Source organism: Vespula vulgaris, chromosome 11 (genome assembly GCF_905475345.1).
Source record: "Vespula vulgaris chromosome 11, iyVesVulg1.1, whole genome shotgun sequence".
In the NCBI taxonomy this organism is placed as follows: domain Eukaryota; kingdom Metazoa; phylum Arthropoda; class Insecta; order Hymenoptera; family Vespidae; genus Vespula; species Vespula vulgaris.
Genome location: NC_066596.1, coordinates 6,102,051 through 6,129,309, shown reverse-complemented (window position 1 = coordinate 6,129,309; position 27,259 = coordinate 6,102,051). Strand labels below are relative to the sequence as shown.

At 28.6% G+C, this 27,259-nt stretch overlaps 5 protein-coding genes across 6 annotated transcripts in view; 3 read left to right on the top strand and 2 right to left on the bottom strand.

The window, feature by feature from the left end:
• Positions 1–6,979, top strand: part of LOC127067461 (sex-determining region Y protein-like) — a 104,002-nt gene extending 97,023 nt beyond the window's left edge. For both annotated transcript variants that reach the window (XM_051002392.1, XM_051002393.1), the window contains 3 exons: positions 4,897–5,074; positions 5,191–5,278; positions 5,361–6,979. In XM_051002392.1, coding sequence (XP_050858349.1) covers positions 4,897–5,074; positions 5,191–5,278; positions 5,361–6,203 — 1,109 coding nt within the window. In that variant the 3' untranslated portion in view covers positions 6,204–6,979. The remainder of the gene's footprint in view (positions 1–4,896; positions 5,075–5,190; positions 5,279–5,360) is intronic.
• A 253-nt stretch (positions 6,980–7,232) lies between these two features.
• LOC127067445 (85/88 kDa calcium-independent phospholipase A2) lies at positions 7,233–11,259 on the bottom strand. Its single transcript, XM_051002348.1, has 4 exons — positions 11,144–11,259; positions 10,648–10,953; positions 10,463–10,553; positions 7,233–10,318 (listed from the first exon to the last, which is right to left on the bottom strand). The coding sequence occupies exons 2-4, from the start codon at positions 10,872–10,874 to the stop codon at positions 8,258–8,260; spliced, it is 2,379 nt and encodes a 792-aa protein (XP_050858305.1). The 5' UTR covers positions 10,875–10,953; positions 11,144–11,259; the 3' UTR covers positions 7,233–8,257.
• Positions 11,260–11,328: 69 nt separating this feature from the next.
• LOC127067471 (regulation of nuclear pre-mRNA domain-containing protein 1B) lies at positions 11,329–14,064 on the top strand. The gene is made up of 5 exons (XM_051002428.1): positions 11,329–11,590; positions 12,319–12,617; positions 12,697–12,831; positions 13,296–13,571; positions 13,699–14,064. Exons 1-5 carry the CDS (start codon positions 11,440–11,442, stop codon positions 13,846–13,848), a joined length of 1,011 nt encoding a protein of 336 aa, XP_050858385.1. The 5' UTR covers positions 11,329–11,439; the 3' UTR covers positions 13,849–14,064.
• Positions 14,065–14,606: 542 nt separating this feature from the next.
• LOC127067487 (nuclear envelope phosphatase-regulatory subunit 1) lies at positions 14,607–17,517 on the bottom strand. The gene is made up of 4 exons (XM_051002463.1): positions 17,192–17,517; positions 16,948–17,019; positions 16,675–16,809; positions 14,607–16,611 (listed from the first exon to the last, which is right to left on the bottom strand). Exons 1-4 carry the CDS (start codon positions 17,217–17,219, stop codon positions 16,454–16,456), a joined length of 393 nt encoding a protein of 130 aa, XP_050858420.1. The 5' UTR covers positions 17,220–17,517; the 3' UTR covers positions 14,607–16,453.
• An 872-nt stretch (positions 17,518–18,389) lies between these two features.
• On the top strand, positions 18,390–19,878 carry LOC127067483 (transmembrane protein 242). Its single transcript, XM_051002458.1, has 3 exons — positions 18,390–18,538; positions 18,729–19,102; positions 19,203–19,878. The coding sequence occupies exons 1-3, from the start codon at positions 18,424–18,426 to the stop codon at positions 19,206–19,208; spliced, it is 495 nt and encodes a 164-aa protein (XP_050858415.1). The 5' UTR covers positions 18,390–18,423; the 3' UTR covers positions 19,209–19,878.
• Positions 19,879–27,259: the final 7,381 nt, after the last annotated feature.

Here is a 27,259-nt window from a genome sequence, read left to right as displayed (position 1 = left end):
TGAATAATACCGTGAAGAAAATTATTGCGATCTTGATATCCAACAATATTTAACACGAATGATCTATAATACAAAATGTAAAGCTACGATTTTTTGGACGATGATCTAAGCAAATTATCTCTCTCTCTCCCTCTCTAATATACATACAATAAATAACATGTTAAATATTTAACACGCGATTAGAACAGAGCTGCAAGGATAGATAAATAATTAAAAAAATAAAAAGAAAAGAGAAAAAATAAATCGCAAAAAATATTACGAATTAAAAAAAAAAGGAAAGAAGAAAAAACCAGAAACTGCTCTGTCCAAAAAAAAAAAAAAAAGAAAAATCTCAAGTACCAAATTCACAAGTATAATAATCGTTCGATATAAATTTCGATCGATATTCCAAAAACGATATATAATATATTTCGAGTGAGTAATATCTTTCGAGTGAATATTTAATTGGTGCTGAAAGCTCGTCCTCGTCGTCGGCCATCGCTCTTCTCTCTTGGCTACTCCGTTTAAATTTCTCCACCCTTGTGATAATATAGCAATAGTAGTAGTAGTAGTAGTAGATAGTAGAAGTGGGACGGTTGAAGAAGGGGGAAGGGAAAGAGGTGGGGTGTAGATTTTGAACGACAGGTGCTGCGAACGAAGCGAAACCGTCGTCACTAATTATGCGAGTACCAAATTTAATCTGACACATCGGAGAGGTCTAAGAGGTTGAATATGTAGTATGCGAGAGGACGACATGATTTATCGTCGGCCATCTTTCTCTCTCTCTTTCTCTTTCTCTCTTTTTTCCTTCTTTTTCTTTTTCTTTTTCTTTTGGTATATATCGTACGTTTACGTGCGTAATAATAATAACCACTAGAGCGGATTACGTACGATACTTGGAATAATATATTAAAAAAAAAAAAAAAAAAAAAAAAGAAAAAGTAAAAAGAAATAAGAAGATAGAAAAGAGAAATTACGAAATTTAAGTAAGTCTTTTTTCTTTAAACATTGCTCGATCGCGCCATTATTTTTCTTCTTCTTTTTTTACTTATTCGATATAAACGATTCGTTATATCATATCGTTCATTGAAAATTTCTCACATAAATGATCCCACGCATGTTCCAGAGAAAGAATCTACCTCGAATCGATAAACCTCGATAGTTTATACGAAATGTCTCGGTTTTAGAACAAGAATTGATTACTTTAAGACGATTTAAATATTTGGTTAGGTCAATCTTTATAAAAGAATATTATTAGAAGCTATGCGTGTATATAGATAGATTTATTTTAGTGCAAAACGAATTCTTCAAGTATGATACCGTCGGTTTCTATCTATTATATTTTTCAAATATCCAAAAAATCATTGATCTTATTTTATCATTACTATGAAATTTATCGATTTATTATAAAATTATTCAATTTTCATTACAGAAAGTAAACATTAATATCTTGAATTCAGCCGATCTCGACCAAAAATTAAAAGCGTGTAATTAACTGTGAACGTTAAAAGCGATTGAATGGAATTAAAAAAAAAAAGAGAGAGACAGAGAAAGAAAGAAAAAAGAATTAAAAAAAGCGATGAACAAAAAACAAAAAAGAAAAAAGAAAATATTACAACGAGAGATTTGAATATCTTAATTGATAAATATCTTCATTAATAAATATCTTAATTAAAAATACAAAAAAAACTTCTTATCTTAACGAGAATTTTGTTAACGATACTCTCGTATATGGTGTATCGTAAATAATTTCAAATTTTTCGAAATATATATATATATATCGAGAAAAAATAATTGTCGTTGATACAGATTTGTCATTGATATATCGAATTATTGATATATCGAATTTAAGAAAATTAAATGTCAGGGTTGTGCACGAATACCAATGTTAAGAAGGATTCTTGTCTAGACGAGGTGTCGAAGCATTTAAGGGGGTCTCGTTAACCGATGGAATCACTATGAAGGGGATTTGTAAAGGAGTTAATGTAGCAAGAACCGACGACAGCTTGCCATTGACGATCGGGATACTCAACACACACCGGTCCATTCAGCAAAACACAACCCCCCTATTATAGAACGACTTAGAAGCTAACTGACAATCTGAGAAAATCAAGCTGATTCAAAGATTTTCTCCAAAAAGACACCGACTTTCCAAGTAAACCTATCAGAGATTATAAAACTATTAGAAACAATTTTAATTCGATATTTTATCGGTAACAAACGACAATGATTAATTAATACGATCGTTAGAAAATTGTTTTATTGTATTATCGTCGAACGAAACGAATTGGACCTTTTGAAATTCGAAAAAAAAAATATATATATATATATGTATGTATATACTTGTACAAGATGGAAGTAAGAAATTTCTAGTATATATTATATTAACGATCTAAAAGTAATTAAGGGTTTAAAAAAAGTCTCGAGAGAAAAGATCGATATTTTTCGTCCTTTTTTTTTTTTTTTTTTTTTTTATTTTTCGTGAAAGATCAGTATCACGGAAAAGAAAAAATAATAATAGTAATAATAATAATAACGACGTTGAAGATATTTGCGAATTAATTAATTTATTTATTTATGTTAATTTAAATTAGTTAATTTATTATATATTAAATATATATAATTAAAAATATATCTATAATATCTATACAGATATATATAATATATATAACATACATACATATATATATATATATATATATATATATATATATATATCTTTCTCTTCGACTCTTTCTCTCTTTCTACTTTTTCTACTACTTAAAGAATACATATATATATATATAGAAAGGGAGAGAGAGAGAGAGAGAGAGAGAAAGATATATACAAGGTATAAAGAGTATGTAAGGGGATAAAGGTGGGGAGTGATGGAGAGGGGTTTTGAAACGCACCATTGAAAATTTCGCCCGAAAGTTTTTCTATTCCTGTCGCTTCTTTCGGGGGTGCGAACCCCTTCCGCATTTCCTTGTAAAATATTCTCGTTGATCACCACGAGGCGGTTTTTAAAGAACGTATAACGTTTGCAAGGACCTCCAGCAAGCGTTTAAAAGAGCCGACAGAGGAACCGCCATCGGTGGACCGTAGCCTTACCGTAATTAGCTCCCACTGCTTCTCCAAATGTCTACAGCCCTGGTGACGATCCACCACGTGTATTTATTTCCTCTTTCTTTCTTTTCGTTCTCTAAACTATTTTCTTTTTTTTTTTTCCTAATTATTCTCTATGACTCTATGATAATTAAGACAAGACTATGCACACACACACACACGTATACACGGAATACGTGTATATTTGTTTGTATTGTATATGTGTGTGTGTGTGAGAGAGAGAGATCAATTTACAACTAAAATAATTTGTTATATAATTAATTAATTAATTAATTAATTAATTAATTTTCATTGAATTGTTTTATAGAAGATATTTAGATATTGAAATAATTCGTACGTAATAGAATAATTTGCTTGAAATCTTTTCCTTCTCTTTTACTTCGTCTTAACGATTTCCAAGCTCGTCATGAAGAACGAAACGGAAATTTAAGGGACGTAGAAACGAAAGGCAGAGATTTATATTACTCTACGTGGAAGAACGTAGTTCGAAAGAAGGAGAGGCGAGAGTTAGTTTTATGGCATGCGTTACATTAGTTGAAGCTCATTTCCCACGACGAGAAGAAGATATCGTCAAAAGAGAGAAAGAGAGAGGGGTGAAGTTTGTTTAATGAGGATGTACGTACCTCCCTGTCCCAACCACTACGTTTCAAAAGTTATATCTAATCTTATATATCGTACTTACTTATATATCTATATATATATATATTTTTATTTTTATTTTTATATACTTATATACTTACGTAGAAACGAGAGTCGAAAATGTCTCGCGAAAAACTTTAATTTTTTTTTAAAGCAAACTTTTAGTAAATCGACATAGATAAAAATTCGATATTAGATTGGAAGACTTCGAAGTATAATAATAATAATAATAATAATAATAATAATAATAATAATAATAATAATAATAATAATAACAATTAGTATGATAAGAACCGATAAAGACCACCATGCTCGACAATTCTTAAGAGTAAAACTTTCGAGAGACATAAAACTGCTATCGCATTTCCGACGTCAAAGATATATATGGGTTAGTCGGTATATATTAAGATGAATATATATAGTATATAAGGATAAAGAAAAAGAAAAAGAAGAAAAAATGATAAATTTCACGTATTTCACATTGGGCATAAGAAACCAAGACGGAGAATATACAGATTTTTATCATTTTTATCTCGTTTAGCTCATTTACGATCTAATTCCGCAGGTGACAAGAAAAGAGGGAGACCGGGCTTCCGGTCCACCTTATATTTACAGAGCTAAGCAAAGCTTCTGGCTCTGTTCACTTCCTTTTTTCCATATGATTGCGAGGATTTCTTTTCTTTCTTCTTTTCTTTTCTTTCGTGTTCTCTTTTACGTCGTGAAAAAAAAAGGAAAGAAAAATCCAATTATATTGAGAACGTAACTAAAAAATCACAAATCTTTTTGGAAATTTTTACGCCTCGATATGTGCGTCTATTACGTCCAATCATTTTCTACTCTTATTTATTCGCCTGTAATGCAGGCAACACTCTTTACAACGTCGGTAATTTCGATCGCGAGCGCCATCTGTTGATCAATATTTTTTTAAGTGCCTCGCGATAGGCAACCCTCCCGTCAGGTATATAATAGAAAATTTGTTTATCTACATACAGGCGTGAAGGTAACTTCGAAAACTTTCTTATCGACGTACGGTCGGTAATCGAATGATTCTTTAATTATCGACAAGTATGAAATGATGCCTGATTTCAGGCGTCGATATAATAATTATGAATAAACATTTTTTTAATTGTTTTTTTAGATCGAATAAAAAAAAATAATATCATTTTCGTTTAGGTTACGACTGGACGTTACTTCCAGTTACTTCCCGAGCCGGGAGTCGTAGAAGCGCACACGTGAAACGACCGATGAACGCGTTTATGGTTTGGGCACAAGCAGCAAGACGAAGATTGGCCGATCAGTATCCTCAATTGCATAATGCTGAATTATCGAAAACGTTGGGAAAATTATGGAGGTAATTATTTTCAAGAGCAATCGATTAGAAAATAAAAAACAACAGGACGTACTTTTTCCTTTCTTTTTTTTTTTCTTTTCTCTTTCAATGTTTTTTTCTTTTTTCCTCTTCAATAGAATTTTAAGCGATGGCGAGAAGCAACCATTCATCGAGGAAGCTGAGAGACTTAGGAATGCCCATAAAAAACAACACCCACATTACAAGGTTTTCGAACTAATCGAATCAAATTATCAATTTACATGTTAATTTCAAAATCGAATTTCGATTAATCGATCGAATATTTCAGTATCAGCCACGACGTAGAAAACCAAAATCGGAGGAGCAATTGGTTAATCCGATAAATCGTGGATTATCGTCGGTTGTAACGCCGTTGGAAACGAACGTTCCAATTACGACAGATTGTAATTACGCTCGTTTATATACCGAGAACGATAATATAAAGATCTACGATAGACCAACGTATCAAGATACAAAACCAACTTACGATTTATCGAGAGGATCCTGGAGCATAAACGAAACGATCAAATATCCTATGGATCATCATTTGCATCATCATCATTTACATCATCACAATAATAATAATAATAATAATAATAATAATAACAACAATAACAATAATAGCAATAGCAATAGCAATAGCAATAACAATAGTAATAATAATAATACGAGCAAAAGTTATGATTCCACGAGCAAATACGATGTCAACATGAAAAATTTTAACGACGTTAAATGTCACGAAACGATGAAATATCATCACAATCATAATCATCATCATCACCATCATCATCAAGTTCCTTCTACGAACAAGTCTCACGAGATTGTCACTCTCGGTAAATATAACGAAACGATCTCGAAATATTCCGAATCGCCGGATGGAAAATCTTACGAGATACCGAAATATAACGATGTCAAAAGTTACAACGAAAGTTTTAAATATCCGAACGATATTATGACTACCAATGGGAAATCTTATGCCTGTATACACGGACAATATTATCCGAATATAACTGAAACGTACACGGTACAAGAAGAAAATGATTATCAAGCTCAAACCATGACACCCCATACATTTTATCCATATATATCGGCGACCATGTCTCAGGCACCTTATTACATGGGTCCACGATAAATATCTATCTATCTGTCTCTATCTCTCTATCTCTCTCTCTCTCTTTCTCTCTCTCTCTGTCTCTGTCTGTCTCTTTTTTAGAAGCAATTCAAATTTTTTTTTTCTTTCTCGAAACCAAACTAAACGAAAACGATTTCGAAAACGTTTCGAAAATTTCATCGGTGTATGATAACGATTTAGAGAGAAGAAAAAAAAAGAAAAAGCACGCAAAAAAAATATATATATATATATATAAGACGATTTGAAAATTTTATGATCGGAATATTGGTTTTAAAAATTCCCTATATAAAAATGCTAAATCGTGTCCATCATCGTGCTGTCATCGATAATCCAAAATGATTTTTCTTCGATCATTAGATTTATCATTGATATATTTATTCTTTATATTAACGATTTATTATTATTATCATTATCATTATTATCATTATTATTATTATTATTATTATTATTATTATTATTATTATTATTATTATTAATGTAAAATATTTTTTTTCTTTTTTTATTATCGTGATTGACAAGTGGCAAGTGTGTTCGTTCTAGTCCCCCTAAATCCCTCCCCCTCTCTCTCTTATTTTTTAAACTTTTAGATCATCGCAGACAGCTAAATTATTATTGTTAATATTATTATTATTATTATTATTATTATCAATAGAATAATAATCAATTCGTGATATATATATATATATATATATATATATATATATATATATGTGTGTGTGTATATCATAGAAGGAAAAAGATGGATGATGGAAAGTTTAAAAAAAAAAATAAATTCAACACCCTTGTTTTTTCCTTTCTAATAATCATTCTTTCTTTATCTTCTTTATATTTCTTTATATTTCTTTATATTTCTTTAGATATCTTTATCTCTCTCTCTCTCTCTCTCTCACGCTCCCTCCTTCCTTCTCCCTCCCTCTCTCTCTCCCTCTCTCTCTCTCTCTCTCTCTCTCTCTCTCTCTCTCTCTCTCTCTCTCTCTCTCTGGTTTTATCTCCTTTTTTTTTGTTTTTTATTTTCCTCCTTTTTTTCCATTTTTTTTCATTTTCAATTTTCTGTATTTATTCTATCCGCATGGATTTCCAATAAAATACACAATTCGTAAATATCATCTAATCGTGTTATTTTATATTCCCTGAAACATTTTCTACGAGACCTCTCAAACGTTTCTACGTTTTCTACGTTTTATATTTATTTATGATATAATATAACGCACGAAAGATACAAAAGGATTAATATAAAAAATTAAATTATCTATCTATATACTACGTGTGTAATAGAGAAAAAGAGAGATCACAATATATTTTTTTTTTTTTCTTACCTCTCTTAACTAATCAATCGATCCTTTTTTTTTCTTTTTTTCTTTTTTTTTTTTTTTGTAACGTAACGTAAACGAACTGTGCGTTAAAATGATATGATCGTAAAGTTCTCTCGAAAGGGAAAAAAAAAGAAAAGTAAAGAAAGAAAGATAGAAAGAAAGAAAAAAATTAATGAAAGTATGTAAGATCTATCTTTTTTTTCTCTTTCTTCTTTTTTGTTTTTTTTTGTTTTTTTTTTTTTTGTTTTTGAATAAATTACATTTTGACAATGCACGAACTATTTAAACGATTAATCTCAATTGTTGTACCGGAGATATTTTTAATAAACGAATATTCGAGATAATAAAATTCAAGAAATATCTTTCCGAATGAATATGCCAAGTGAAAAAAAGAAAGAAAAAGAAAAAAAAGAAAACAAATATCGTTAGATACATATTATAATTCGTATGCAATTAATATAAAAACAAAAAGAAAGAAATAAATAAATAAACCAATTCGATCAAAGTAACGATATTTTCACCGATGTATATGTATATATATATATATATATGTATATGAAACAAACCAAATAAAAAATAAATAAAATAAAATAAAATAAAATAAAAATAAAAATGTACGCTTCCATAAATATATTAAACGCGTTAATAGATAAACGATGCAAAAAAAGAAAAGAAAAGAAAGAAAGAAAGAAAGACAGAAAGAAAGAGCAAAAAATAAACTCCCGGATTCTGAATAAAAATCTACGCGTCTCGATTAATAACAGCAGCTAATTCCTGAACTTGATTTCTATTGGCATGCATAAAGGCCTTAGCTGTCCATATCATGTCCGCCAATATTTCATCTTTCTTCTCATCCATGGCTACTTCCATTGTTAATTGCGGACTAAATCTATAATACGGTACACCTATCATAGAACACCAGGTTCTAGCACGATCAACAACTCTTCCATCGCTAGCAGTAGCTTGATCTACGAGTAAAGATCCTAAAGCAGTAATACCCATGGCTACTTTAGCTGTATCCCATAAACCTTCTGGTCTAAATACATCTATATCGGTTAATGGTTCAACCGGTATCAAACCGGTACCCAAAGAAACAACCAATGACAATGGTACGACTTCGGATTCTCGTCTAACTGCTTTCAAGGCCAAATTATATTCGTGTATCTCAGTAATGGCATCCAATGTCGGATTATTAGCAATAAGTCCACCATCGAGGAATCTACCAAAAGCACGAAAATACGAGGGAGCAGCGCCAGTTGCACGTGCAGCCTTCCATAATAATTGTTCCGAGGGTGATAACGTGGCTTTGAAATCTGTATTCCTTGGGACGTCTAATAATTCACTAGGTGACTCGTAATTACGAAAAAGATGTAGATCTACAGGTTTGCGATCGGCCAATACACCTGTTATCATTAATTTAGGTCTGTCTATGTCAGCCATTACTGTTTCCGGACCTAAACAATCTTTTAATATATTCTCTAAACCTTCACTGTTGTACGGCCTGAAACCTACGAAAGCGTCTTCCTTAATACGGAAATACAAAGCTTGACATTCCTTCAATGATTTTCCCGATGCCAAACCAAGAGCTAAGATTCCACCGGTCGACGTACCAGCAACCCAATCGAAACATTCTATCACTGGTTTCTTCAAGATCGACTCGATTTCTAACAAGGTTTGTATCAATACCAAACCACGTATTCCACCACCGTCGAGACACAACAATCTTCCACCTTTCATCTTCCTTCTTTCCAATGATGCCATTGTTTCCATACCCGATACGTGTAACATTTGATCCAAGGTAGTACGTGGAACGGATCTTGGCACTTCGTTCGGTATAATCCCGTTGTAATTCTCATTGTATTTACATCCTAAATTACAGTCCTTCATGTCGGATTGACAACGTTGAGCACCAACGGCATGCAAGATGTAAAGTATCTTCTGGCCATCGCTGTTATTAAGATTAACCATGTGTCTTGGTGTTTCCGACTTCCAATTTCTTGCATTGATGTCAGCTCCAAACCCAACGAGAACTTGCACCACAGCTATTGTGCCCGAAGAGACCGCCAAATGCAATGGAGTATTACCGTCTTGATCGACTTTGTTCACGGAAGCCATGTGACTCAACAAAGCCACCACGCAATCCAAACGTTTTCTTATTACCATAACGTGTAAAGCTGTACGTCCTTGGAAATTGACAGCATCTATATCCACATGGTGCTCGATTAAAGCATTCACAACCGGTCTACTGTGAGACCAATGCAAGGGCGTACCACCGAATCTCATATCTTCCGAATAAAGTACATTAGGTTTATTATGTAAAAAGTCGCCTACGTATCCTGGACTAGAAGGTTGTCCATCTGATGGTGGAATATTAACGTCTGCTCCAATTAACAAGAGAGCCTTCACGCATTCGGGTTCGTCGTTCATACAAGCGATATGTAACGGGGTATAACCGTCATTATTTCGACTATTCAAACTATTGGATAAACCTTTGATCGTTAAAATAATATCTTTGGTTGACGTAGCTGCGTAATGATACACCGTATTCCCTTGCTTGTCCGTATGTTCCAACGAACTATTAGCAGCTTTGAGCATTTGCACGGTTCGTAAATTTTTTGTTTGTACTGCTACCTGTAACGGCGATACTCCTGTGTCTAAGTCGCTGCTATTCAATTGACTATTTACCACCGTATTTTTAAATGCCTCGTAGAGAGCGAAATGAGCAGCTAAATGCGCCAACGTCCATGTCGGATGTTCTACTAGAGTGTCGCATAATCTCTGTATCTTGCTTACATTGCTCATCTTTAAAAAAAATTATAATATGATTTATATTTTAATAGTATTACAATCGTTGTTGTTAAAAAGCATTTTTTTCTTTCTTTCTTTTATATATATATATATATATATATATATATATATATATATATATATATATATAATATATACCTCGCGTGATATTTGAACTAAAACAGGAACTTTATCTTTGTATATCAAGAAACGTGTTTCACCATCTATCATATCGTCCGTTCGATACAAGCTACAAAAATACAAGGATATAAAATTTGTTATTATACTATCTGAACGAAAATATAGAACGAATCATAATAATAATAATAATAGTAATAATATACCTATAAGCTTGATCCAACGTTTCTGTGCAGGGTCTATGAAGTATGATCTCATATTTATTTTCAATACCCTTATCCCCAGGTCTATATAACACAATACCATCCTCTCGACAATGAATAAGCCGATTACTATATTGATCGGTTTTGACAGTTAAAACTATATTAGGTGGAGGAACCGTAAAAACAATATTCCGTAACACATTATTAGCGATCGTACCGAGCCAAGTCATGATATTTCTTTTCTTTTTTTTTGTAACTTTTCGATCTCCAAGTCGAGATCCGTTTAAATTTTATATCATCGGTTTAACCCTTAAATCGTTACGTAAGTTGATTTAATCATGATAAAATAATGATGCAATGCAGGGTAAAGTACCGATATTAAATTGTAACCTCGCAAAAATGGGAAAAGTCAACCGTAACATTCGTCACAGCTGATACATTAGTTGATACAGTGATACCAACATATGTCTTTGTTTTTAAAACACAAAATCATACAAACCTTATAACAATAATCTTTAACTCAATATACGAAATTTTTTTTGAGGAACGTTAATCTATTGGTCAATGCGTATCACCATAGATATAACAATAATAAGAATGTCTAATTTTAATTTTCGTTTAACGCCATCTATGTAAGTAAAATCAAAGATGTCGCTACTATCTTCAAGGCCATTAAAATAAGAAGAAAAATCGAAAGAAGTATTCGTCACCGTTCGGTACAAGAATACATGCATACAAAAGCCTTAGAAGAGTTTTCTTACATTTTTCGTTGACGAAAGTGTCATCTAAAGAAAGATGACAGGTTTTACAGAAAGTGCTCTTGTCAAGAGACTAATGGATTTAAATCCTTCACAACAAAGCATCCAAACACTTTCACTTTGGTTAATACATCACAGAAAACATCACCCGACCATCGTAAAAGTCTGGTTCAGGGAGATGTGCAAAGGTATGTTACCGTTAGGTTTTTTTTTTCTTCCTCCCCTTTTCACTTATTAAAAATATTGCAACGTTTAATTGCAATAGATATGTACAATACATTGTCAATATTAATTATAAATACTCTTTGAAACGTGTTAACAATTAATACTGCCGATCGATGATTTTTAGGTTAGAAAATAAAATTCCTGCTTCACGCACGTAATCATTGAGGAATTTTTTCAAACATTTAATTAACACTTCTTGTGCATTTTTCTTTTCTTTTTCTTTTCTTGGTTTCTCTTGCATATTTTTTTTTCCTTTTTTTTCTTTTCTTTTCTCTTTCTTTTCTTTTTTCTCTCTCTTTTTAATTCGTTTTTTCTTTCTCCATTAAATCATCAGTTATAGATTGATTTCGTGTAATTCTGATAGATCCATTTTTAAATATCCATAATTTCTTCTTCGATTATGTCAAATAGAAATTGGATATAAGGAAAAAAAATATTGATGAAGTATATTTTTTGTTTTCTATATTGTTAAATAATTTGTTTATTATCATGCATTTATCTTATCACTTAAAATTGTTGCTTTTATTTTGAAAATATAATTGTATGATTTAATTCTATAATATTAACATTTCGTTATTTATATATATATATATATATAATTATTAAAAAATTGCCTTTCTTAATAGTACTTCGCTTTTGAAGAATTTTCTTTGATATCCTAAAATATTTTTAAACTTATACATCTTTCCAGTGAAGGACAATCGTAAGTTAATGTTTATGTATTTGGCAAATGATGTTATCCAGAATAGTAAAAAGAAAGGTCCAGAATTTGGCAAAGAATTTGAAACAGTATTACCAAAAGCGTTTGAACATATGAAAGGATTTGATGAGAAAACAAGGGAAAGATTAAATAGGCTATTACAAATTTGGGAAGAGAGAGGTGTTTATGATAAAGCTCAAATAGCGGAATTCAAAGCAGCTTTCTTGGACACTATTAAAGACCCGGGTACTCCACCGCCGAAAAAGAAACCAAAAATTGATCTAGACAAGGTAACGACGAATTATGTACACTATTATTATAGAAATTATTTGAAAGATATATTACATTGTACTTTGTTATATTTTTTAGAAGGAAAAAAAGGAGAGGAAGAAATCAGAGACTGAAGTTGAAGTAGATGGTACCAAAGAACTTCACGTGACGTTAAGTCCGCGTACTCCAGCTGGTGATCCACCAGAAACAGAGGAACTAATCAAAGCTTTAATGGTTAATGTTAATTTTCAAAGAAATAATCGTGCGGAATATGTATCATCGCTAATAAACTATTATATTCATAGAAAAATACATGTTGAGTCCATAAGATACATTAAATGCATGCATTCATTTTCATATTCTCTCTAATGTGATATTATTATTCACATTACAATATATCCAAATCCAATGATAAATAATCGTGCAAGTTTCCAAACTATATATATATATATATATTTACCTTCTTTATTTCTTTATTGTTCCTTTCTGCCTTATTTCAAGATAGAAATGATCTATTCTATTGTAAAAGTTAAACTTTCAGTTTGCTTAATCATGAATATCAAATATGTGTGTATGTCCTATTATTTATATCCGCAAAAATTTTATATTTTTAGTTGAACGTAGTTCGTACTACGTATCTACTTCCAAAAGGAAAGACTCTGAAGGCATATACTAATAAAAGGCCTTCTATATTTCAGGATTTAGAAAATACAGCATCGTCGGATGCTGGTGTTAGAGAACGTATCGCATCCTTACCACCAGAAGTTTCAGAAGTATCGCTTTTGGCAAATCTTGCAGACAGATCTGCAGCTGATCAATTGAGCATAGCTGTTAATGAAGCTGCAGCTTTGTTAGCTGATTATAACGGAAGATTGCAGGCAGAAATGGAAGATAGAAGAAGATTATTAACTATGCTTAGAGATTACACATTAGCACAAAGACAATTACTTCAACAGGCACAAACAACACTGGAGGTATATTTCTTCTTATTTTTTTTAAATTTATATATAAAAAAAAAATTATATTGAAAAATAAGTCTTGTTAATTTCTTGAATCTATTGATCTATTTATTCGTGTTTTTTCTTTTTTTTTTCTCTTTAGGATTACAAAGAAAAATTAAAGAAAGTCTGTGCCGTTAGATCAGAGGTGAAATCGCATATTTCTAATTTACCAGATTTGACACAATTACCAGATGTAACAGGAGGCCTTGCTCCACTTCCTTCAGCTGGTGACTTATTTTCTATGCATTAGTCTAATACTTGATGATGAAGCATGACCATTGCAAGAATTTTCGATTCTCATTTAAATTTTATGCAGTACAAATGTATAATCATTTTAAGCTGGCTTCATCAATTGTGATAGAAAGGAATCGCATATGACATTTTATTTTCAAAAAATATAACACACAATAAAAGCTATTAATAACTCATCGATTAAAAAAAAAAAAAAAAAAAAAAGAAAAAAGAGAAAAAAAATAAGAAAGAAAGAAATAAGAAGGAGAAGAAAGAAAGAAGATTTATAAATTAGATACTTTACAGATATAAATCTCCGATAAACTGTTATTATCAAATAATGCACGACAAAAAAAAAAACAATGAAACTTGAAATGAAAAATTTATTGCTATGTTAAAAAAGTATTAGTTGTTAAACTGTTGCTCTGTAGTTTTCTCAATTGTTTTCTTTACGGTAATGGATTAATGTCTTCTCTCATTAAATTTTATTTACGGTAAGATAATTTTTAGTGATCTGGCAAATTTTCTAGATTAATTTATTGTGAAATATAACCATATTGTACCATTAATTTTAAATTTTAGATTATATATGTACAAAATAATAGTGTTGTTTATTTTTCTTTCTTTTTTTCCTTTTCTTTTTTTTAAGGAAAATAAAACTTTTCATTAAAACAGTTCTTCCAACGTATTCACTTTGTATTAATCCACTCATATGTATAAAATATTTTTTGACTTCTCAAAGACGTGCCAGATTACTATAAATTTTCTTGATACCTATGAAAAATTAACAAAAAACTTTTATTTATTACAAATAAGCACTTGTAGATACATATATTACGTCTTAAAAATAAATTGTTCCTCCATCATGATATATTTGAAGCATATACTTTTATTCTATATTATAAAACGATTCCATTCTCTCTCTCTCTCTCTCTCTCTCTCTCTCTCTCTCTCTCTCTCGTAATAAAATACAAATTCATTTCATTAAGATCAAAATTGTAGAATCAATGCAGATTTATATATATGATTATACATCATATATCAAATTATACTTTACTATGATTACATCAAATGGATCTAAAGTAACAAAATTTTCAATGATTAACACACCTTTACGCTTGTGCATACGTTCTAATTTATGTTATCGATTGAATTTTTTTCAGTTATATTCATTTCACATTTAGTTGAAACTCAATGATTCAATACTGTTTAATGTAATAGTATTGTATCATTTGTCATGTTACAATGTAACATGTAATATTTTAAGAGGCAAAATGCATGATTGTGTAACGCGAAGACTGTAATAATTATCAAGAAAATTAATATGAATAAATGTTTTGAACGTTACCGCGCGTGTTGAGTTGATTAATAATTAAATTAAAAAAGTTTGTACCATTGTACTGTGAAAAATTAAGGAACAAGAGATATATTCAATAAAAAAATATTTGTTGATAAGTTTTATTTTATCAAATTTGTAAAGTTAGCTTTTTATACAAACTATAGGAATATACGAAACAAAGGTTCTTCAGATTAAATGTTTGAATAACAATTACGATTTTGATATTGTAAAGAAGTATTATATATTTCTATTATCAATTATAGCGATCAATTCTTTCTGCATTTTTCTAAATCATTTGACAATATACTCTTATTTATAGTTAATGAAGATAATTATCTCACAATAAACAGACTCATTTATTCTTACCTAAAATATGGAAGAACATAAAGACTATTACACACGTTTAGAACATTAAGGAAAAATGTCTTTATATTAAAGTTATATAAGGAAATATAGTACGTTGATGTAAGTGATAATTGTTAGATATTTTTTATAGATTATTTGCAGTAGAAATTAAACACTTAATTGTCTAATGCTACGATTTTAAATTTTATATACAATATGTACATAAAAAAAAATAACTACAGTCAATCATGTTCTCAGTTACAATCTCACAAAGATACTTTTTAAATATTTATATCGAATCAAACAATCATATGATAAGTAATATCAACCAAACATAAGTTTTCTTAAAAATTAATAAATACAACAAACGTCGTCATATGTACATAAATTTTTTAGGTCACAAAATCAACAACAACAAAAAAGATAATAATAATAATAATAATGTAATTTCAAATATTTTTGACAGTTAATGGAGTCTGTGATATTCTGTGATAATACAGAATTTACTAAATGGTCAAATTTTTTAGAGTGTTCAGAATGAATGTATGACTTAGACAATACTTCTTTTTTTTTTCTCCAATCATGGTAGCAAAAATATACATTTGTCTGCTTCTTAGATAATTTCGCAAAAAACCTGTTATCTTATACATATTATGTAATGACAAAGTATTTCGACATAAAAAAGTATCAAATCTAACATTTGATCATACGCAATCTAATATACCAACCCTAAAGCGCTTAATTTGGTACTATCTGCTTTATATTACGAAAAAAAAATAAAAATAAAAAAAAATTAAAAGATGAACGAATTATAAATAATATATTCATTCTTATATAAAAATATGTTTAACATATACATTCCTTTTGGACACCCTATTTAGCAATCCAGGCATTTGCAAAGATCGTACGACTTAATATATACACTGTACATATCGCCTTTTCATGTCTCATGAGGATGCGTAGGTCTTTTAGGCTTAAGAATAAGCTTTCCTGTATCATCGCAACTCATGTTAAAATCTCCTAATACGCTTCTTGCTCTTTGGGTTATGATACTAGGTGCTATAACACGCCTATGTACTCCCATCATGAATAATATTACTAAAAATTTGAAACAAAACATTAGCAAAGTTGTCTTTCGTGTTATTGAACTTTTTTACCTACCCAATATGATACTAGCAGTCGTAAAGAATGGATGATTGCACAAACTTTGAGTAAAAGAAACTGCAGATGTATTTGGATCTGTTAACCAATGCCAAGCACCAACTGCGGTGCAAACTGAGATAAAACCTAACAACACTGTAATCACATAAGTGTCGTTTAATGTCGATTAATCAACTTGTCGTATAAATCCTTTTCCAATATTTTTAATACAAAAAAAAAAAGAAAAAAAAAGAGATAATAATAAATACACAGAACAAAGTTAACAAAACATACTCCTCCATCGTAGAGTAGCCGGTTGTAAACTTGCAATAACCTCAGTGAGACGTCTCTCAAACGCCTTTAAATCTGAAAATTAATCGACGTATAATCGTAAATGCAGTTATTATAATTCAAACAAGTCGCACATCATCTCATACATTCTTGAGATTCTTCATAAAAATTTTTTTTATCCTTCACTGTTAACGATACCTCGTATATTTCACATTACTGTCTTGTTAACGTTAATATTTATCTTTACCTTCGCACACAGTTTGATCTAAAGACATTTCCGTTTACTGCAGCACAATACACATTTGTTCGTTCGTAGCCAGGGATACCAGAAACAGTTTTGGAAACTTACCAAATAATGCTTAACAAAAGATACTAAAATATTAATGACATTATCTGAACGTTTTTGTTTTTTCTTCTACTTCTTTCTCTTTGTTTTTTTTATTTATTAAAATTAGAAATAATTATAACGAAAACAGAGAAAATTATAAAAGAAAAATGAGATAAAAGTGAAAACCACATAAACACACTTATGTAAAAGTTGACACTTAAGGCTATTCACTTTCGTACGAAGCGTATATGATTCCAGCGACGCGTATGGACAAAATATGAACTACAAACTCAAGCGGGAAACTGTTCCCATTATGAATTTATTGTTCGGTATATAAGCTCGTGTAGATTCTCGTTCACGCGTAATCTAACAATCGAGTTAAAGTGTGTGATAGAAATTTGCCATAAAAAAACAAGGTTTTGTCGAATATTTTCTAAAAAAAAAAAATAATAATTATATTATTTCATATAACATAAGTATATTTTTAAATAAAATAACGCTGGGAATTTTACTTCATAAATAGTATAAAAACGAATTTGAGTTTTATTTTTTATAAAAATAATATATTATATATAAATATATATTCATAATGATATATAAATATATCATTTTTAACAAAATAATCGACAAAATTGTGTTTTCAGTTATATTTAAAATTTATATATTTTGATGATTAAATAAAATCGAATAGTTGCAATCGAATAGTTGTCGCTTAAAAAATAAAATAAAGTCGAATTAAAATTAGAGTCAGTTTTCAATGCATTTCTTTAAGAAATTATTTTAGAATTCTATTTGATTTACAGTGTTCATTTATTGAAGTTTGATTAATAATGTGAAACTTAAGTACTTTAACGTTTAGTTAGAATAAAAAAAAGAAAAAAAAAAAAGATTTTAAAAACGTACTAAAATATGCAACCATTCGCTCGATAATATTTGCATTGTATAATCAAAATTTAAATTTCGATATATATTTTTCAAATATTGATTCTAAATAAAATTATGAATTATTTGACATCCTGTATATGTGCATATATATATATATATATATATATATATATATACCGCATCAAAGCGACATCTGGCAGAATTTAAACTGAACTTTTTGTTTCTGTGCAAAATGAATTCAATGACGAATTGGAACAGATTTAAAAATGGCCGCTCAATCTGAGGATATGTTTTCACATGAGACCGATACGATAGAACAGTCAAAGAAAGAAGTAAAAACATATATTAAAGGTATCGAGAAAGAAAAAGAAAAATTTTACGGTACGTTTAAGTCATTATTCTCTCTATCAATAAGTTTCAAACAATTTTTATATAAATATAATCATATTGCTAAATCATATAAAATCATTTTTAATGTTTGTGTTTTGTAATCAATAAAAAGACTCTTATTGAGATCTTTGAAAGTTCATTAATATAAATATTCACGTATATTATTATTTTAAAAGTGCAGCAGCAATTTTCTTAAGCACCGTCACTGGCCTGTCTGCTTTTATCGGCTTTGGTACAACACTTGCCTCGGTAAGAAAGAAAGATCCAAAATACTTTGACAAAGGATTAAGCGGATCTAGAAGGCTCCAAGAAACAGGCACATTGTTAGCCTTCAGAGCACTCTGTTGGGGTACATTCTATGCCGTAACAGGATGCGGTCTTCTGTTTTATGGTATCTGGAAGATCTCTGGTGCAAAAAATGCTGAAGAATTTAGATATAAAATGGGATCGCTTTTACCAAAGATTCCTAAAAACAATCCTCCACAAAGTAGAGTAGAATTCGAGGGTTTGACCGATCTTCTTACGTATATTGCCGAAGATTGGGGTAAAAAAAAGGTATGGATAATGTAATATATATACTTACATACAAAATTTAAAAAAGAAAAAAAAATTATTGATTTATAGTAACCCAATTATCTATACTTTTTCTTCACAGGACTGAAAGATACTCTTGTGTACTCATTCATCAAGCTGAAATTTATGAATTTGTAATGCAAACGCATCTTTCATCGTTAGAAAAATAATAATTTGTATAAAGTAATAATGTATTATAAAGATTACGCCCAAACTCTGTACAAATGTTAAGTATGTTAATCGACAACTTGAATACAATATATTTTTTATCAAAACGTAATTTTATATAATTATAAAAAAAAGGAAAGAAGAAGAAGAAGAAGAAATAACTAATCATTTGGAAATTAATATGAGAAGAACGAAAAAACATGGAGCTACATAATACCATGTAGAATTTTATGAAATATCAACAAGATATACGAAATGATAAAAGAAAAAGATCATGCTCTTTGACTAATACGTGATAATTTTGTTTGACAAATATACGGAGAAAGCGATCAGTAATTTCTAAACGTATATTTATCGTATCATACGTCCGATGACCTCGCATTCGTGTATTCGTATACCGAGTAGTATACTGTGCCACTTAGTGTCAGAAATTTTCTAATTGACACTTACCTCGATACATAAATTATACATACATATATATATATATATATATATATATATATATATATATATCGAGTAAAGACATATAATTAACAAAACATTTTCTTTATTTATTTCTCTTTAAAGTAAAAACTTTTAAAATATACAAACGTCACTTTCTTTTTTCTTTCTTCTTTTTTTTTTTCTTTCTTTCTCCCTCGTAAAACATTGTCATTATATAAAGTGGAACAAAAATTTGTAAGCTTGTAATTGTAAAATTTGAAGAAAAGAAATGATAATGCAAAAAAAAAAAGAGAAAAAAGAAAATAAATTAGCGGATAGAAAGTCACGAAAAAGAATAACATTGATTTTTGAAATAACTTAGAAACTTTCGTTCCTAATACTACTCGGTTACGTGTACATATACGTAAAAATTCAAGACTAACTAAGAACTCTAAAGTCGATCAATCTAACGCGCACAATACATATATACACGCGCAAGCGCTCTCTCTCTCTCTCTCTCTCTCTCTCTCTCTCTCTCTCTCTTCTTCTTTCTATCTTCCTTTTAGTATCTTATGTGGTGTATGTTAACGTTCATGAATGGCTTCGGTTTACTCCGAGTAGACGATGCGATTAACTGCTGCTAAATGCATTACACGACGCATCGGCTCAGACGGATCACAATAAACGCTTTGAGTTCTTTCCTAGTGTGGATACGTATATATGTTAATAGATTTCAATGGTCTTTAGTCGACATAATATACTATAAAAATTTTCATTTGATTAATTTTCATTTGAATATAAGGGCAGTTTTCAAAAAATAATACAAATTATTTCAACTATGTTCTTTCACTCATATATGCAAAAAATAGTTATTTGAAAAGTGCAACTTTTATATTCGACCTCGCGTACAAATATACACAGAGGTCATATATATAAATTTTATCTCTCTCTTTTCCTTTTTTTTTTTCTTTCTCTTAGACATAACGATAATATAAAACAAACCGATAAAACTCGAGAGATTCATGAGCGAGAGCTTAGATAGCTTCTAATAGATTTGTTATAAAAAAATATGTAGATCTTTTCTATTACCTATGTTTTTTCATTATTTTGATAATCTGCATAATATATAATATATTTATCTACATAAATTGATGTATGTATGTGTGTGTGTATGTTGTACTCTTAATTAAAAAAAAAAAAATATTAAAAATTATCAACACACTAATTATTAGATCCTAGATAATGGCTGGTACAAATAAAAAATTCAAATATATTAACAAATTTTTGTTTAATTCTTTTTCTTCTTATCACACACACACACGCATGCGTTTTGTTTTTCTTTTAGAACTATGTCACCTGATTAACAATTTTTTTTGATCTTTTCTTTTTTTTTCCTTTTTGTTCTTATAAATAATCAAAGATTATAATGTTTTTCTTTATTATCAAACTACATTATCAATTTTCTCTTTGATTTTTCTTCACATCTCAAATTAAAAGCATTAAAAATTATATTTAGTTTGTATGTATGTCAACTTTGACTTTTTTGTCTAATTATTATACTTCCGTATTTGTATATTAATTATTCCTGTTTATTTCTAACTTTTTAACGAGGATTAAAAATTTTCTATCTTATAAATATAACTAGATTTCTACGTAAAGATTATTTCATTACGCAAACATCGTATGATCTTAACATTATCAAGAGTCTAATGATGATAATAATAATAATTATTATTGTTGTTACTATTATTATTACAATTTTATATATAATAATATATATGTAATTATTGAATTATTAGAAGCGTTTAGAAAAATGAAAGAACGATTAAAATATATTAAAAATATATCGTCGTTTTAATTTATATATGTGCATATATAAATTTACGTAATAACGACAGAATAATATTAAAGAATACAACGTAACTTACGAAATGTATTAAAATGAAATCTTATAAACTTATTACCATTTGCGTCATCTTTTTTTTTGTATATATGTGTGTGTGTATCCGCATATATGCGCCTATATTTTATTTCAGTATTCATACATATAAAGTTATGCAGTAATTCGACATACAAATGACATCACTATTTAAAATACTTGCAGAGGTCATTTTTATTGAAAACAATAGTAGCTCATTTCGAATTGAATACTTTACAATTAAAAGAAGTTCATTAAAATGTTAATATCGATTATTCTTAATTCAGTTGTTCTTAATTTTTTTTTTTTTCTTATTTTTCTTACTTGAAAAATATATAGATGCATTATATCTCCTCTTTTTCACTTTTTATGGCATATTTATATTTTTTATAACGATATTAAAATTCATTTAATTCAAAGTTCGATAATATGCATAAATTGAATTCAATCTCGTATAAATCTTCAATTGTCACTTTCATTTTCTACATTTATATTCCTCAAAAATTATCAAGAATAAGAATTATAAGAAATTAAAGTTAATGATTTTGAGATGAATAGAAAAAAAAAATTGTTTAATTTCTGCACGAATTAAATTTTGTTCAGATTCAAAATTAAATACAATTATAAGTTAAATGTTTTTAAATTAATATCTAAGTATAAAAAAAAAAAAAAAAAAAAAGCAGAAAAAAGAAAGGACATAATTTAAATGATTTCACAATCCTAAATGAATTTTTAATTCATGAATTTATTTATAAAAATTTTAGATCGACTTGATAGTTTTACAAGTGACGTTCAACAGTTCATTCAATTGAAATATTTTATTCTAGGATTGTATTCAATAAGAAAAAAAGAAAAGAATTACAATCAACAGAAATAATGAAATTAATAATAATAAAATTGATAAACATCTTGATCATTTCAAAACAAAAAAGATGTTTTTTTTTGTTTGGACATTATCATATCGTCCAATTTCCTATGAAAATTTATGCTTGTGGAATAAGCGTATAAGGTAAATGGAAAAATTATTATTTCCCTGAATATTTCGTCGTCAATATGTGCACAATGAAAATTAACATTAAATCTTACATATGCAAAAGTCAAAATCAATTAACATATATTTTAAAATCATAAAGACAAACACGTACTTATACATCTTATTTATACTGCGTATTTGTGACAAAGTTAAATACTGAGAAATATTTTCTTTCTTTGTGTAAAAACGTAAAAACTTTTAATGTTTATACATATATACACACGTAGATGCATAAATTGACACAGACACATTTCAATTATATACGTGACTACGTGACATAGTCGAACAATAAAGTAATTTAATCGAATCTTTATTGACGTCATTGTATTTTTACGTTTCAACGAGTTAACCATTGACATAACACATACATTTGACATTTTTTTTAAAAGAATAATAACAATAACAATATTATTCTTATTATCAATGTGATATAATAATCAAAATTTTTCGAATTCACACGGCGAATTTGTAATTCCTTTACCTATGTATATATATATATATATATATATATATATATATATATATGTACATATTTTTTTGTATATAAGGAAATTCTTTCATTTGGTTGGGCATTAAAAATAATTAATTTTTTTCTTTTATTTTTCGTGGCCGTAGTTTAATTTTTCCATCGTTCCAACGTAATTATTTTCATGATAAAAATTGTTTCTGTAAAGAGAAAAAAGAAAGAAACGTTTCGTTAATTATCATTCCTTTACAATTTATATTATTTTTTTTTCGATTTCTTTTCTTTTCCTTTTTTTTGTTTTTTTATGGGGAATCAATAGAAGTCTAATTAAACACACACACACATATATATGAATAATTGAATAAAAAAATTTATATACATACATATACATATATATATATATATATATATATATATATATATATATATATATATATATTACTATACTTGCAAACGCTATAGCGATCATAGCTAAAATGTTAAAAGTATTAATATGGCAATTAAATAATCTTTTGGGATACCGACAGGTAAGAAAAGATTAAAATTTAAAAAAAAAAAATGGAAACTTACCTTTAATTACGACGAATGATCGATGTATTTTATTTCATTTATTAAGATTTTTTTTCTCTATAAAAAATTAAAAAAAATTTATTCTTTCTGTTATCGCTGTTTCTTTCGATTTCTTTTTTCCTTACTTCTTTCATTTTTTGTAATACGTGAATTTACGACGACCTTGTAAGAAGAATGAATAAATTCTAGGTGACAGAATTATCGTCTTTACCATACTTTTTGTTTTATAATCGCACAGTAGACTTCAACATAAATTTATCCATGGACTTTATCGCTACCTTGTTATATACATATATATGTACACAAAAAGCATAATACATTTTTTTTTTTTTTTTTTTTTTTATACATTTATTACGTTCATCATCGATTTTTTATTCAAATATTGGAAATAGTGAAAAGATTTTATGATCGAAATGTGTATAAAAGCGATGAATCTTCTTTTATTTTCTTTTCTTTTTGTAGCCATTAATTAAAACTCACCTGCTATGTATACAGCAAGAGAACACAATAATGAATAATTTTATATATCTCATATCATAATCATTTTATCAAATTGATTAAAAATTATTCATTTCAAGTTTTGTCTTTTTTTTAGATTCTTTTTTTTTTTTCTTTGACTGATTTATTTATTCACTTTATTCGAGTTTATTAAAAGTCTAATTTATCTTTCTTTCACTCCGTAAAGATGAGAAAAATTAAAAGGAAGAAGAAATAAAACGAAAAAGAAAGAAAGACTAATTTATTTTTGTTATAAATGCCTTTTCTTCGTCGTCTACAAACAATTTGATTTCTTTTTTATTTTCTCTTTAACAAACGAGTACGCGACTCGTCCTTCGATGCGGTTTTATTTCTCTCTTTCTCTCTCACTCTCACATTGCATTATATACACCTATGATGTATTATATACATCTATGATATAATTATTTTTGTAAATTACGCGAGCTAATATAAAAGATTTAGATCTTTACAAAACAAAAAAAAAAGAGGAAGACGAGAAGAAAGAAATTTAAAAATTTTCAAAATATATATATATATATATGCATCACACAACCTATAGGAAAAATATTTGTGCGATTATGAACGAATTAGAAATAAAATTGAAGTATTTCTAAATGCGTGCGGATGTGTGCGCGATCTACATAAAATGAGAAGGAAAAAAAAAAGAGATCTTTATAATTTTAACTTTTTGTAGGAACAATTTTAAAATGGAAAAAAAAAAGAAGAAGAAGGAAACAAAGAACTCTTTATTATCAAATATTATCCAATGATTTCTCTTTTTTCGTAGAGAAAATTTTTTAGAAAAAAAGAAACAATACAAAAGAAAAAAAAAAAGACAAATCTTATTATCTATCAAAATATCAAATGAATAAATCGATCTGAAAATCTTGCGAAAATTGGACGATAAGAAAAAAGAAAAAAAATATATATATATAAAAAAAAAGGAAAATGAAGAGGAAAAAAAAATTACAAACATTCCTCCAATTGCAGCAACGATTCTTCCCTTTTCCCGTATATTTTTTTTTCCTTTTTTTTTTTATTCCTAACTCACCCTATATATAAATCTTTTTACAGAGAATATGTCAAAACGAAGCCCGTAGTTCTTTTATTTTATTTTTTTTTTCTTCTTTTTTTTCCCATTGGGAGAGAAGCAACGACAATGAATGAAAATTAAACTTTCGTTTGATCTACGAAATCAAACGAAGAAAAGTCACGTAGTTATTTTAACTTGTGTATGCGGACGGACACGCACGCACGCACACACACACAAACACACAAAATACACACACACGCACTAACATACCATACACGCACAAAATTAAGTGCGCTATACGTCTTACGTTAAATATTCATGTCATAAATACAAATCTCTCCACGTGGTACTTTTTTAATGGGCCACATACATACACACATACATATATATATACATACATACGTACGTACATACTTATGTACATGAAACTTTTACTCCTTAGAACTTTCATTAATATTATCATAATAGTATTGACGTATCGATGATTGAGTTCTCTGTAAACTAATTCTTACACCTCTTAAATATTTCGTTTATTTCTTTTTCCCTCCTCTTTCTCTCTTTGTAATTTTCTCGATGATTTATAAAGAATGACGCTTTTTGGCGAGAGAGAAAAAAAAAACTAAAGGAAAAAATTGAAGAAATAAAAGTAAGAAAAAAAGAAGGACACCGAGCGATACTTCCGTATATTTAACGAGATATTTAACAAAAAAAAAAAAAAAAGAAAAAAAGAAAAAAGAAATGGAAAAGATAAAGTTCATATAATAAACGCTGCAATTATTTGAAAATCGACGAATTCAAAGTTGAGAACCGTCTATTTCCTTTCATCAAAGTATTGTGAACTTTGTCTTTTGTCTTTATCGTTCGTAACCATAGTGACAGTCAAATCGTTCCATAAAATGACCCCATTGAAAAAAAAGAGGGGAATGAAGGGGAGGAATAAGGGGGAGGTGGTAAAAAGGACTTGCTTACTGAGAATCATACATCTGTTATGTACCGAAACTCTTAACGCAAAAAAAAGAAAAAGAAAAAAGTAAAAAAAAAAAAGATAGAGAGGAAAAAAAGTCTTTGAAATGAATAATGATGACAACAATGACGACAATAATGACGATGACGAAAACGAAGATCAAAAAATACACTTAACGCGTGCGAATTTGTTCTCTATTTCTCCTAAATAGAAATTATTATTTTATTATCACTATTATTATTATTATTATTAATATTATTATTATTATTATCATCATCATCATTATTATTAATTATTACTGTTATTATTGTTGTTTTTGTTGTTGTTGTTGTTGTTATTATTATTATTATTACAGAATATTTGTATATAATCCCAAAACTCTTTGACAATGGACAATTAATTAATTAATTAATTAACAATTGGTATATTATTAACCGTACAATAGAAATGGCGACCAGAGCGCAATCCGGCTCGATTTTTTTTTCCTTTTTTCTTTTTGTATTTTTTTTTTTTTTCGTTTACACGTGTAACATTCGAATATTTATATTAAAATTAAAAAAAAAAAAAAAAAAAGACCTAAACAAATTTAGGGACGGGGTTCGTTCCCTTCCTTTTCTCACGAATGCATCACAGCTCACTTCTATTTTTTTTTTTTTTTTTTTAATTTTCTTTTCTCATACGCACATACACATTATTTTTTCTCTCTCTTTCACACACACATACGCAGGCAGACACGCACGTCTACACGCACTCTCTCTTTCTCTTTTTGAGCGGGAATTTCAAAAGAGTGCGCTCAATGCAGCATATTATTTATATTTCGAGGTAGTAGAAAAATAAAAATTAAAAGAAATATAAATTAAAAAATATATATATATATATTATTGTCCGACAAGTACCGACGTGCAATAAAAAAAAAAAAAAATTTAATCAGAAACAATATAAGACAATATACATATACATATAATGTATTTAAGTAAAACGTTTATGAATACAAACTTTGAAAAACAATACTTGATAAGCAGGGAAAAGAGGAAATGATTAAATAAAAACAAAAAAAAAAGAGAGA

Excerpts from the sequence above, each read along its gene's own strand:
- LOC127067483 (XM_051002458.1), top strand. The coding sequence starts at position 18,424 with ATGGCCGCTCAATCTGAGGATATGTTTTCACATGAGACCGATACGATA. Across the intron at positions 18,539-18,728 it reads AGAAAAAGAAAAATTTTACG|CAGCAATTTTCTTAAGCACC; the intron begins GTACGTTTAAGT and ends TTAAAAGTGCAG.
- LOC127067471 (XM_051002428.1), top strand. The coding sequence starts at position 11,440 with ATGACAGGTTTTACAGAAAGTGCTCTTGTCAAGAGACTAATGGATTTA. Across the intron at positions 12,832-13,295 it reads AACTAATCAAAGCTTTAATG|GATTTAGAAAATACAGCATC; the intron begins GTTAATGTTAAT and ends TCTATATTTCAG. Across the intron at positions 13,572-13,698 it reads AGGCACAAACAACACTGGAG|GATTACAAAGAAAAATTAAA; the intron begins GTATATTTCTTC and ends TTTTCTCTTTAG.
- LOC127067487 (XM_051002463.1), bottom strand. The coding sequence starts at position 17,219 with ATGTCTTTAGATCAAACTGTGTGCGAAG. Across the intron at positions 16,810-16,947 it reads GGCTACTCTACGATGGAGGA|TGTTGTTAGGTTTTATCTCA; the intron begins GTATGTTTTGTT and ends ATGTGATTACAG. Across the intron at positions 16,612-16,674 it reads GACTGCTAGTATCATATTGG|TAATATTATTCATGATGGGA; the intron begins GTAGGTAAAAAA and ends TCAAATTTTTAG.
- LOC127067445 (XM_051002348.1), bottom strand. The coding sequence starts at position 10,874 with ATGACTTGGCTCGGTACGATCGCTAATAATGTGTTACGGAATATTGTT. Across the intron at positions 10,554-10,647 it reads ACGTTGGATCAAGCTTATAG|CTTGTATCGAACGGACGATA; the intron begins GTATATTATTAC and ends GTATTTTTGTAG. Across the intron at positions 10,319-10,462 it reads TAGTTCAAATATCACGCGAG|ATGAGCAATGTAAGCAAGAT; the intron begins GTATATATTATA and ends TTTTTTTTAAAG.